This window comes from Lepidochelys kempii, chromosome 2 (assembly GCF_965140285.1).
Source record: "Lepidochelys kempii isolate rLepKem1 chromosome 2, rLepKem1.hap1, whole genome shotgun sequence".
NCBI classification, from domain to species: domain Eukaryota; kingdom Metazoa; phylum Chordata; order Testudines; family Cheloniidae; genus Lepidochelys; species Lepidochelys kempii.
The window spans coordinates 186,681,689-186,694,779 of record NC_136381.1 but is presented as its reverse complement, the minus strand read 5'-3'; the positions used below and the strand labels follow the sequence as shown (position 1 = coordinate 186,694,779).

The window sequence follows — 13,091 nt, the reverse complement described above, 5'->3', positions numbered from 1 at the left end:
AAATACCAGTTCAACCGTCGCTGATACACTGAGATTTAAGATGATAGCTTTTGGATGAGTGAATGGCCAGGTTCTGGATTATTACAGTGCCTTAACTTGTCCAGTTTTACTGGACGTAAGCACTGGGACTTGGCATCCACGTAATGCAGGGTAAACCATTTTTTAAAACATGGCTTGCCTGGATGCACTATCTGTAGATATGAGCAGGAAGAAAAGCTTTGACAGTAGTGTGATCTGTCAGCAATAGTTTGGTTTTGCCCTTCATACTTTGTGGTTACATTTTTCATTTGAATTTTCATCTACAGGCTCATTTACCTGATGTGAAAGTTCACGCCTACTTTGCTCCAGTCACCCCTCCTCCTTCTGTAGGAGGTAGTCGACAGCGACTCTGCAGGTGCTGTATTATTCTTTGACAGTAGGAGCATCAGCAAAGGAAGATTGTGGAAACAAAATCAGACTGCAAATGGCTTGCAGAGTGTCAGTTTCTTAACTGCCGTAGGAGTGATGTTGCCGTCATCCAATTTTGTGCTGGTACTGACTCAAAGGTGTTTTCACAGGTAAAAAGTCTTAATGTTACATGCGGATGTGGAGTAACTGATGCTCTCTCTCTTTTTTTTAATTACATCTACTCCACCATCCCTGCTGTTGATAGGACAATCCGAGTACCATTTGCTAATGTAGAGTGGGGTATTGCAGAGTTGTAGATACTCAGTGAAAGCCCCAACCCTGTACGCCTCACTAAACTGGAATATTAGTTCCTATTTGTAAGCATAATTCAGGGTCTCAATCCAGCATGAGAGTCCAAACTGCTGTTGTACAATACACACAACCAATTACATCATCAGGTTTAAGGACAAATCAGCTTTAGCAGAAGTTGACCAAAAAAGGGAAAGTAATCATGAAAAATAGCTTCCTATTTTGCTACAGTTTTTAATTTCTACAAAAACTCCCCACCATGTTAAGAGGTAGTAAACCTCCAGAAAACTATTTAATTTAATTTAAACTTTGTTTTATACGAAAGAGCACTCCTCAAATTGTTGAATATTTCTCTAAAGAGTCTTAAGTGTTACCAAGTAGGTTAGGCTAAGAAAGGTATGGCAGTTTGTGCCCTGTTCACAGGTCTTTTTATATGCTCTAGCTGAGTAGGTAGAGCTGTTTACACTAATAGTGGCTGAAAGAATATTTGTGTATGGTACTTATACTTCCTGCATTGCATCTCCCCATTTAATATATTTAGTCCTAAACAGCAGTTTGTGGGGGGGGGGGGGGGGGGATTACTACCTTTTTTACAGAGTTAACTTAATTTGCCCTAGGTCATATCCTAAATCTGTGACAAAGCAAGGAACTGAATGCTAGGCTCCTGCATCCCAGGCCTGTACCCTAACCAATGAGCTGAGTGGTTATCAACCTGTGGTCTATGGACCCCCTTTGGGGGCCATAGACTATTCAGATTTCCAAAGGGGTCTGCAACTGAAAAAAGGTTGAAAATCACTGGGTTAAGTAATTTAATGTAGTTGACATGGCTGAGCAGATTGAGAGCCCAAACAAGCAGTGGTTTTTGTTTCCTTAAAGAAGGAAAGTTTTGAAGCCAGACTTTTCAGAAACAGAGAGCGTTCAACATGACAATTACATTAATACCTTTAACCTTTTTTTTAATCTGGTAGGGTGACATCAAGGCCTCATTGACATCAGCAGGCCAGAATTTCAGCTGTAGATTTAAGCCTTCTACAAAGGAGAGTGAAATCTGAATGTAAAACTACAAGTCTAAGGGGGAAGCTACATTTTTTAGTGTGCACGGACTTTCTCTGTATACTCACTTAGGCACCCAAGCTCAACATTAGCCCCTGAAAGGAAAATATCTTGGGCTTAAAAAAGACTGGTCAACTGATATAGTGTATAAGTCCTGAAAATGATGTAATGTAATTTGACAAAAACTAATAGACATTCCCCCCCTTAATGGTAAGGCAATATTTCCAGTATGTGTAGCCTAAGTTATTGGCAAAACATAGCTGAATGCAGTATGTACGTTTACACCTCACCCTTAAAACTGATCTTAATCTGGAATGTTTAGAACTATGTTTTAAAACGTTTATGTGAAAATTTAAGGCAGCTTTTGACAGCTGCACTTCTGTTGTATGCAGATCTGTGAACTTAAGATACTGACATAGCTGAAAATCTATATGAATATGGTATAAAGACCTAGTATTAAACTTTGGGGGGTTCAGCTTTGCAGCAACAGCAAAAATTCCTGGATTAGTTTTCATATTATGTATATACTTGTATTATCAAGGTTCTCATTTATGGAATTTTCTTAGCAGAACATTGGGGGAAGACCAAAATTAAATGTGAACTCAGTGCAACTTGTCAGAATGAGTAGTTGTGTGTTGCCTTAGGTTTGGCTCATTTTTATGGATCTTACTGTGAGGGCATTAAAGTTGTACAAAAACCAAAATTTAACATATGCTTACACTAAGAAAAATGATATAGGAAACAAATAAACAATCAGCTGATAATTTACTTGAACTTCTGTTTCACTGAAAGCCATTAATATTTTACTCTTTTTAAAAAAAAAAGAGTGTGATTTTGGTCAAGCTGAAATTAATGAGTTCTTTCAATTTGTTTTCTAAAATATTGCTGGGGAGCTGAATTACCTGCTCTGAAGTGCATTGCTCCTACTAACAATGTTAATTCTATCTTAACAGAAAAATAAGCACATTTACAAAATTATTGAAAAACATTTATTATACTTAAATTGAAATGTGTACATCTTAAAATAAAAGCAATTTGCTGGTGCCATAATTTAATTCCAATTTCAAGTGAGCTGGACAAACTACTATACACTTCCTTTAAATTTAGTTGGATACTTTCCAATCAAGGATTTTTCCACTCTTATAAAACATTTGGGATTTGAAAATGGTGCTGAGGTGAAATGACAACTGTCAGTTCAATAAACTACCAGTACCCAAAGATGAACAATTTATAGGCAGAAGAAACTTGAACTTAAGTCCACAAAATTCCATTTTATCAGTGTAGAAAAACATTTAAATTTGCAGAATTACTACAGCTTTAAAAAGGTTTTCTTGGTAAGCACTTAACCCAGCTAAAGAAGGAATTAAATAATATCAAAGTAGCATTTTGCATGCTGTAGTAGTTTTTGTTCTCTATAAATGATTTTGCACTACAGCATTCAAAACTTTCAAATTGATTTAAAGGGAGGGGGGATACTGTGAGTAAAAGGGGGATTTTTCTGCCTTTGAAAAATCTTCCCCAAAGTACCAAAATAATAATACATACTCATAAGTGGACATTAATATTAAATGTTTGAATAGCAGTGCCATACATTGGACAATTTCAAGGAAAAACTCAATTTTGAAAAGCACATTGCCTATTTCAAAAATAATTATTTGGTCATATGGAAGAGGCACTGTAAGAAAAAAATTTACAGTATCAATCTGAGAATAAAGAAATCACAGAAAAGGTCAAGATACCTGCCCATAAAGAGTAATTATAGCAAGACATACCTGCTACTAAAGAGATTAAGTGGTGTATATTTAGTGTTTCTTGAGCAATGTAATTGACAGTACTTAAAGCTGTGTTGTAGCCCCTTGGTGCCAGTGGGTCACATTTCCCCCCCAAAAACCAACCTCCCCCCCACCCCCCATCATTACTGGCAGTTTGTTGTTTTTAAATCCACCATTTTAAAAAGAAAAAAAAAAAACAAACAAACAAAAAACAACCACCCTGCAGCAGTGCTTCTTAGAGAAACTGGAAACTAAAAATTAAGGATGCATAGGCAATTATGTTTCCATTAAATTTGTTAAAAGCAAAACAATTACTTCGTACCCCACAGGATTTATGTTAATCCTTTCAACAAGGTACTGTCAATAATGCAGTTTGCTGCATGCATATATTGCATCTGGCTAGGACTTATTAAAATCCTATTCTGGCATTTACATTTCTTACATACACAATTTACACAGGGAAGCTGTTTTGACAATTTCCCTCTCAAAGACCCAACAACCTGATCACTATCATCTTAACTACTCATCTCCACACAGATTACTATGTGCTCTGCTAACATCAAAAAATAAAATCAGCAAGATACAAGCAAGTAATAGACAAACTGGCACAGAAAGGTAAATGCCCCAGAATAAGTTTACATTCATCTCCAAACTGGACACAGTATAATAGGAAAGCAATACTGCTTCTAGAAACTGTATCTACTGGCCATAATTTGCCTTATTTCGGTAAAGGGCAAGCACCTTTGCTTATATTGTCTTCCATGCCTGTACATAGGCTGTCATGGCATTATACCTCTTATGAGGACACTTAGCTATGGCAGTGATAAGAAAGTTCACCTATCAAACAGCTCATTAGAAAGGTCTTGTGTTTTCAATATGAAACATTTTATATGGTGAAGTCCAATCCTAAGAGTTTTTGGATGTTCTTCATCGTCATTAAGCATAACTTCATTCTGCATTGGAATATCAGTCCAGTATATATCCTCTCTCTCTCTCTCTATATATATATGACATCATTTCAGAATTATATGGAAACCTTCACCATTTTCAGCTGCAGAGAAGAAAAAGCACAGGTTTAGATGAAAGAATGGCATCCCTTTACCCAAGACCCCAGATACTAACCAGTGTATTAAAACAGTCTAAAATTCATGTAAGTTATTGACACTCATATTGAAAAGCAAACTTCTAACTACTAATTTGATACTGTGTTATCGTATGACCAGACCATTTTGGGAATAAAAACAGCAAACTTTCCCAGCAGAACACATTCTGCACCACTTTCCAACAATATTGACACACTAATAACTTGAGCTCAAATTATCTTGAATGTAATTTTAAATATCTAGACACTTGCTTTGCTACTTTTGTTTCTACAACTTTTATTCCCATTTCAATGCACGCAGTCCTCCTTCTTTCCTGTTTTTGATCTCTCTCATCAGTTCTGGGTTAGTTATCCTAAAATAAAGCAGGTAAATTAGCAAAACAAGTGTGTGAATATATAGAATAGGAAGAAGCCCATTTGCCCTGTAGCCCAGAACATCAGGATGCAGATAAAGCAGTGGGCCTGTTGAAACAAATGCAGTAGATAGTTACTGAACTTCTGAAAAATATTTTTCAAAACAATGTTAATATCCGTAGAAGAGCGCAGATTCACTAGGAGTAGAAATTAGTGACTGAATATATTTACAGACACAACACCACAAAATTTTGGGGGAAAAGCTGGATTTATGACAGATACCTGCTGCTATTTTTTATTTTTAGCCAGAAGATCTGAATGTAAGAGAGATCTGATTAATGACAAGCCACAGACACAAACCTCCTGGTATGATGTTAAGAGACCCCCTACAAATAAATTTTAACACCTTGTAGATGTAAAAGTGATGAATCCAAGGCATTTGGATGTGTTATGTATTAGCTGTAAGACATGATATATAGTGCGCAAATATGGAAGGAATGGGGGCTGGAAAACACATCTGAGGCATGTAAGCAACACCAGGAAGTGTGAGGAGACCAGACTAGGGATAGTGATGAAGCAAGCTGGAAAGCAGGAAGAAGTATGCATGTAATGCCAGCCTAAGCATGTGCAGCCACTAAATGATTTTTTTTTTTTTTTAGTTTTATACAGATGTGAATTGGGACAGCCAGCTAGAGTAGCATATACACCAAGATCACAAGAGGGATTTGTAGCAACCCTACCTAAAATAATGTACCATCTGTTGGCTCTCTAACCGTTGTAAATTTGTCCTGCATCAGGCTGCAACCTTCAATTTTTATTACCCACTGTGGCATATTTCTATCTTTGAAACTTTAAAATATATCCCTATATAACTTAAAGTACTGTTGGAGTATCTCGAACACTAGTGAGCACTGATACAACAGTGCTTTAGAATCACACTTAAATCCTGTGAACTGTTAGTTTTAAAGTGACATTTGGGGATTAGATTTGGATCAGGTTACTTCACTCAAATTTTCAAGACAGCTGTACTGGCATGAATTTATATCTAATAAGTAACAATCTCTAGATGAAGGTTTATCTAAAAGAAAAAGCATTAGACCTTTCATATTATAAAATCTCTTAATTTGGAGTTGAAAGCAATAGTTTCCACCTCTTTCCCTCAAGTTACTTTACTTGGCTGCACTGTTACTTGTCTGTAGAAACAACACTGCTGGCATGTCTATGAGCAAAACTCTGCCTCTTAGTTAAAATCTAGAAGCTATTTAGACCAGTTATCTCCATTATTACAAACAATAATATACCTTTTATTGCAGTGACTAAGAAGCAACTCTCATCTTGAAAGTTCTGAACCATCTAGAAAGAAAAAGGAGATATTAAAATCCCAATTTTGTACCATCTAGGACAGGAGTGGGCAAACTTTTTGGCCTGAAGGCCATATATGGGTGGGGCAATTCCATGAATGTAGGACTGGGGCAGGGAGGGAGTACAGTGTGCAGGAATGGGCTCAGGCCACGGGGTTGGGGTGCAGGAGGGGTGCAGCATGGGGCTTAGTGCAGGGGGTTCAGGCGCTTACCTGGAGCAGCTCCAGGGTGGCAGCGGTGTGCAGCAGGGCTAAGGCAGGCTCCCTGCCTGCCCTGGCCCTGCGCTGCTCCCAGGAACTGCCCACACCACATCCCTGCCACCTCGCAGGAAGAGGGGCAGGGTGGAGACCGAGGGCTCCACCCACTACCATTGCCTGCAGGTACCTCCCCAAAGCTCTCATTGGCCGCAGTTCCCCCTTCCCAGCCAATGGGAGCTGCCAGGGGCTGTGCCTACAGGCAAGAGCAACACACAATGCCCTCTGCCCCCCCAGGGGCTGCAGGGACATGGTGCCGGCCACTTCTGGGAGCAGTGTAGAGCCCGCGGTGCCACTGGGATGGCAATCCCACCAGGGCATCCAAAGCCCTGATAGGCCGCATCCAGCCTGCAGGCCATAGTTTGCCCACCCCTGATCTAGGAGGCCAGCAAGCCAGTTAAGCAATTTGAATGCCAAAGTGATCCATAAATATTTCTAAACAGGCACTCTATGCAACTATTTTCATAATATTTTTCTCAGTATATGTAGTTATAGACAAAACATACTAGTACAACGTACTAGATTTCCCCAAAAGGAGCTACTAAAATGTCTAAGTACAAGCATAATTTATTGATATTTCATTTACAACATCACTACTTAAAGGGCTCCAGCATTATGTGGCTAGGATCTTTGTCTGCATGAACTGCTTAAGTAATTTGCAGCTAACAATAAACCTTGCTACTTGCATACTATGTTTCTTCAATACGTATCTAGACAAGACGACAAATTGCATCTCATAATTAACTGCCTACATAGTAAATCTCATTCCCATAATCTTTCAGTTCTTAAATTACTAATTGTGAGGAAGAGATAAATTACACAAACCAAAGTGTCAGTTAACTCTTCGATTTTTTTTTTTTTTTTTTTTTTTACTGTTGCAAGGTAAAGACTTCATATTATTACAATTGATGTACATGCAACATCATGAAAATATTAATGTTCAAATATTATATACTACTGGGACCTTCTCTCAGATCCCTTGTGCCCTAGTCATTACTATACTGCCAGTAATGAATTCTGTACTAGGATAACCACTCACACCATAATCTGGTTAAGCCACATTCTACTCTGAGTTTTATGGAATGTCTTTTTGACCTTTGGGAGTGAAGAAAGGAGAACTTCAATCTTTCGTTCCAGTCACACTGTTGCTATGAAAAACACAAGGTCTAAGTATCAGAAGACATTAAGGGTGTGCTACATACTCTGCAAGAGAAAAAAGCAGTGCTGCTCAGAGAAACCTGCCTAAAGAAAGTGTGGATACAAATGTGTTTTAAAATAAACCACAACTCTTAAAACTTACCAACTTTTAATTTGTAAACTTGTCAGTTTTGAAATAACAATTTATTTTAAGAAACAAATGAAACAATGGAAAAGTTTTTAAAAACAAAAAAATTTCGTTACCTGATCACTAACGAGGATGTGGATACCAGTAGGACCCTGTCTGTAAACCTGATTAATCTGATGCAAAGGAATATTAAACACCAAAGCAAGCTTGCGAGTGACTTCTGAGGCTGCCATTTCTTCTAAGTAGATTGCATGATAAACTAGAAGAAAAAAGCTTTTTACTTTTAATAAGAATTATACTGTCATTGATAATCATTTAGGTGAAAACACATTCCTGTAGGGTTGTAAAATTTACATCCCCCCACTTTAAAGTTCACCTTTTTTGGGTTGGTTTTAAACTGTTCTTGGTCTGCAATACCTTCTTAGAAACTTGAATACCTTTTTCTACAGTGCTGTCCTTTGTTTGGCAAACACTGATTCTTCCCATTCTCTAGTTCATTCATGTGCACAAACAACCATGACTTTTCCTTTAATCTCGTCAGAGTGATCAATTTTCAGCACAGTTCTATGAATAGGGCTAGTTTGCGTTTGTTTTGATACTGAAACCACCTTCAAAGCATCCGTAGGACAAATTTTACAGTATCATGTATAAAATTACCTTTAAAAAATCCATTTTAGTTCTGCTACAAAAATTACTGGAAAACTTTTAAACCATCACATTATCTACCATATTCTATTTTTAAGGCAGATAATAAATTTGGCCTGAGCTACAAGACTGTAATCACTTTGCTTCATGAGTTTTCTTGCAAAGAAAGCTCTCTACCGAGTCCACCCAGATGATTTCCCCCTTCAATTTTATATAACTTGATATGGTAAAAGTGAGGGTGTACAGCAAAATAAACCATGGTCAAAGTTTCTTATTTTCCAAACAGCAGCATGGCTGTGGGCAGTTTAATGCTTGGTTTTGAATGTTACAGATTTATACAATTGTGGGTTCCCAGAGATGAAAATTAAAAAAAAAAAAAAAACTTTATTCCAATGTCACTTAACAACTGATATCAATCTTTGGTCAGATTTGTTGTACATGTTGCTGGGAATGCTCTAATAAATGAAAAGAGGCAGAAGTGTCTAGCAGTTACATATTTGGCTATGCCTTCCCCCCCCTCCTTTTTTCACAGCAATTTTGAACCTTGGATGTGTTAGCCATTATCAAATTTAATGAGGAACTACACTTATCCAAGAGGAAGTTCTAGCTTATTTAACATAGGACATACAGTAGAACCTCAAAGTTACAAACACCTCGGGAACGGAGGTTGTTTGTAACTCTAAACAAAATGTTATGGTGGTTCTTTCAAAAGTTTCACAACTGAACAGTGACTTCATACAGCTTTGAAACTTTACTATGCAGAAAAAATGCTGCTTTCCCTTTATTTTTTTAGTAATTTATGTTTAACACAGTACTGTACTCGCTGCTTTTTTGGGTGTGGGTGGTGTCTGCTGCTGCCTGATAGCGTACTTCTGGTTCCAAATGAGATGTGGTTGATTAGGTAGTTCGTAACTCTGAGGTTCTACTGTACTCCATACAGATACTGCCTCTCTCTGTCCCAGTTTCCTGACTGGGAAACGTTTAAGTGCTGGTATACGATCTTCAGTCAGTCATACCACCTCCTCCTCCCCCTCCCCCCCCAGCCTCACCCCCAATCAGATTTTCTGTGGAAAGTCTCCACTCTCTCCAAAAAGTTGATATAAGTGAAAGAGAAGCGTAGCTTCAGGTAGTTCCAGTGACTAATAATAGAAGCAATGTGGATTTACTTGTTCTTTAATGTGATTGCTCTGTAACGTACTCAGTTACATTCTCAGTAGTGGTGGAAACAGAGCCGTTACCTGCCAGACAAACACTAGCAAGATCACATGCTTTAATATACTCCTCAGCTATTTTTCCTTATCCAAACCACACTAGTTTCATTTCAAGTATATAAAGTCCTATCAGTTTGAAATGGATATGAACATAAGTTCCTTCAATTACAGTTGTACATTCACCTAAAGTGAATTTCTTGGCAGACCACCATGGATCATCTGAATGCTCATTAACTACATTATCCATGCAACAAAAACAAAACCTAAAATTTTTTTTCAAGCCACTTAAAAGCCTAGTTTATATTGAATTTTCTGTTCTTGAAGGTGTGATGTGTACCACCATAGAAGCACATCTACTACTTCTGGCTTAAAGTCTTAGGAGTGTAGTCATCTCTGCAATGCTAAAACTGTGCGTCACCATTAATCCACTTTCCTCTGCATATTCACTTTCTGGATACATTTTTATTGATGCTATGCACATGAGTAAAGCCATAATTCTAGCAGTTTATAAATTAGTCTAAACTATTATATTTCATTGAAAATCTATTCTCAGCTCCTCTTTTTCCTCTCCTCGTGTTTATTTCAAACCTTTTCATTGCTTAGTAAGTTATAAAAAGAGCACTGTATGATCATACCATATATTGCACCATTGCTGTTATCACCATTGGCTGCATCTTGCTGCCTTTCCAGTTGTATGCTCCTCAGTGGCTCCTGGCAGACATAGATTGTTAAACGGGGCCTAACGGACCTGCAATTTACAAAGGATACATATAATTTTAAAAACAAACACACTTGCCCAAAAACGGTATGAAGATTTATATCCATCTTATTTCAGTTTCCTTGCATTAACAATGTATTTAAAATTTCGCCGCTTTACAAGCTATTTAAAAACAAACAAAAAACACCTCATACAAACTGTCACCAGTGGCTTAATCTAATGGTCTAGTCTCAGAACCATTGAGATGCCAGATGCTGGTAAATTTAATTTTAAAAATTAATTCAACAATTTAAAATCAGACACAAGACTTGCTTACAACAGAATCCTGGAACACAGCTACTGAATAGCAATAATTACAGCTCTTATAAAGACAGTATGTTACTAAATATGTATTATCAGTTTCGTTTGTCATTAGAATTCTGTATTTGTTAATTATTTAGCAGCCATGACCTCAAAAAATTTAGGTTCTTTATAGCTCACCTAAATGAGAAGTTTTGTCTCTTGGCAACAAACCCATCCGTCTTCAAGAAATCAGTACTGCCCAACTGCATTGCTACCAGTCTTACAGTCTACCTTTGAACTCATCAGTGCCTGCATCATATCTGTAGCCTGCCCTGAAGGTGTACACAAAACAGTCTTCTTTTGAGCACATTACTGCCAACTCCTGAGACAGCTAAACAGGCATATGCCACCCTAATTCTCAATTCATATCTCCCAAATCCCTATTCTAAGAAAGGCACATTACTGTGATTGGACAAAAACACTTAAATGTAAACTTGGCATTTTACCTGGATTTCAGTGCATTATATAGCCGAATACCATCGGCTGGACCACAAATTTGTACCAGGTCCTCTCTTGTCAGCTTTAATAAATCAGCACCTGGAGAAATTCAGAAGAGCAGGATTTAGCTAGTTTCTTTTAGGACAAGGAAGCTCAAAAGAATCCAATATTCATTAAAAACAAGTTACAAAATTGGCCCTTGAAAAACAATGCAACACTGAAAGATAAACATCAACAGTAAAGACTAAGATGATTTTGATAACACTGCAAAACACACAACAAATAATTACCTGATTTTCAGAGAAAGTAGCACCCCTAGCTCCAGCTTAATTCAGCACCCTTGAAAATCAGGTAATATGACTGCAAAACGTCACCGGTTTTAGTAAAAATGGTTTTAAAATACTAGACTGCTCTATAGATAAATCATAGTTTAACTGGCTTAAGAAAAGGTTAAGAGATTTACACCTGGGCTAATGTTTCAGTCAGATGCAAAATGGAGGAAAAAATACACCAGTAGAAGTATTGTTTTATCGCGGCCTGCTGATCCTTGTATTGTAGTATAGCTTTTGTGATACCATTTATTTTAGACTGTGTGCACTGAAAATGCTCTGGTTACATTGCTGTTCACTAGAAACATTATGCATATCAGAAAATTTGGATGAAAAAGAAGTTCCTCTGACACCCACCACAGTCGCTAGATGTCCATATGTTAACTGTATCAAGAACCTCAGAGAGTAGGGCTTCAGCATATATTTACCAAATTCTGGCAACATGTAATGAATGCTATATCACAAGATCAGCTGCTGTCTACTTTACCTCCAACCTTTTCTAATTTGAGTCAGTTACCAAAGAACAGTCTCACAAATGGTATCAAGAATCCACATTTACAGAGGAATAACTATTTCTACCATCTGCCAACCAATAAAAAGACCACAATGTTAAGTGCAGTTCTACTCTGAAAAATGATTATGCAAAAATGACACCTTCCTAATAGACACAGCTGCATCCTAGGGTGTATTCAGAGTCAGATCATCTTACATGACAATTCCCCCCCCTCACCATTTTTTAATCCTATTAGCCTTGCAGAGCCAACACAGCAGTAACATAACATGTTCAATTCCATTTCTTTCTTGGGCAACAGAACTGTGTATTGAATTTGATTTTAAGGCCTAGGTCTCTCTGCAAATCTACTGAAGAAGAGGTTACACAAATGTCACTGAGGGCATAGTCTGAAAATTCAGCTCCAGCTTGGCAGAGGTACTTCAGGGTCTTGATGTGTAGTGGAGAAGATGGTGCAGAAAGGTCTACATTTATTAGACACTGGGGATTTTTTTAGCCAAGGGAAGCTATAAGATGGAGCCACTCCTTCTGTAATCAAAATGGAACCAGACTGATGGCACAAAATAAATGAGGTTTTGACTGAGTTTTTAAACTAGGAGCTTGGGGGAAGAGGACAGGAGCCGAGCAGTACAGGGACATCTTTCAAAGATATCAGTAATTATAAGGAATAGTACTATGTAGCCAATAAAGGGTAGCACAAAATGCAACTGATCTAGAAGAGGGACAGGAAAACCAGAGGAAACTTTGGAGAAATAATAATAGAATAATAATAAAAACAAAATGTCAAAAAACCCAAAAACCCACAACCACCTTACAAGTGTTTATGTACAAATGAGAAGCTAAAAAAGCAAAAGTAAGTCACCTAGAATTCCTCAGAACAAAAGACGATTCTGATATAATAGATATTAGGGATGTGGAATGACAAAAGTTAGTGGAATACTGTAATACCTGGCTATAAACTATGTAAGACAGACTAGGCCAATTAGGTAGAGTAGTAGTCTTGCATCTTAAGGATTCCAT

At 37.5% G+C, this 13,091-nt stretch overlaps 2 protein-coding genes across 11 annotated transcripts in view; one reads left to right on the top strand and one right to left on the bottom strand.

Annotated features, from left to right (window-relative positions):
- The window catches only part of FBXL2 (F-box and leucine rich repeat protein 2), a 125,203-nt gene extending 122,690 nt beyond the window's left edge, over positions 1–2,513 (top strand). For all 3 annotated transcript variants that reach the window (XM_073333077.2, XM_073333074.2, XM_073333073.2), the window contains one exon: positions 306–2,513. In XM_073333077.2, coding sequence (XP_073189178.1) covers positions 306–413 — 108 coding nt within the window. In that variant the 3' untranslated portion in view covers positions 414–2,513. The remainder of the gene's footprint in view (positions 1–305) is intronic.
- Positions 2,514–3,654: 1,141 nt separating this feature from the next.
- Positions 3,655–13,091, bottom strand: part of UBP1 (upstream binding protein 1) — a 60,399-nt gene continuing 50,962 nt past the window's right edge. For 4 of the 8 annotated variants that reach the window (XM_073333079.2, XM_073333081.2, XM_073333082.2 and 1 more), the window contains 5 exons: positions 11,240–11,330; positions 10,369–10,481; positions 7,994–8,136; positions 6,279–6,330; positions 3,655–4,572 (listed from right to left, as the gene is read on the bottom strand). In XM_073333079.2, coding sequence (XP_073189180.1) covers positions 4,535–4,572; positions 6,279–6,330; positions 7,994–8,136; positions 10,369–10,481; positions 11,240–11,330 — 437 coding nt within the window. In that variant the 3' untranslated portion in view covers positions 3,655–4,534. The other 4 variants (XM_073333080.2, XR_012157460.2, XM_073333078.2 and 1 more) reach the window with 4 other exon arrangements.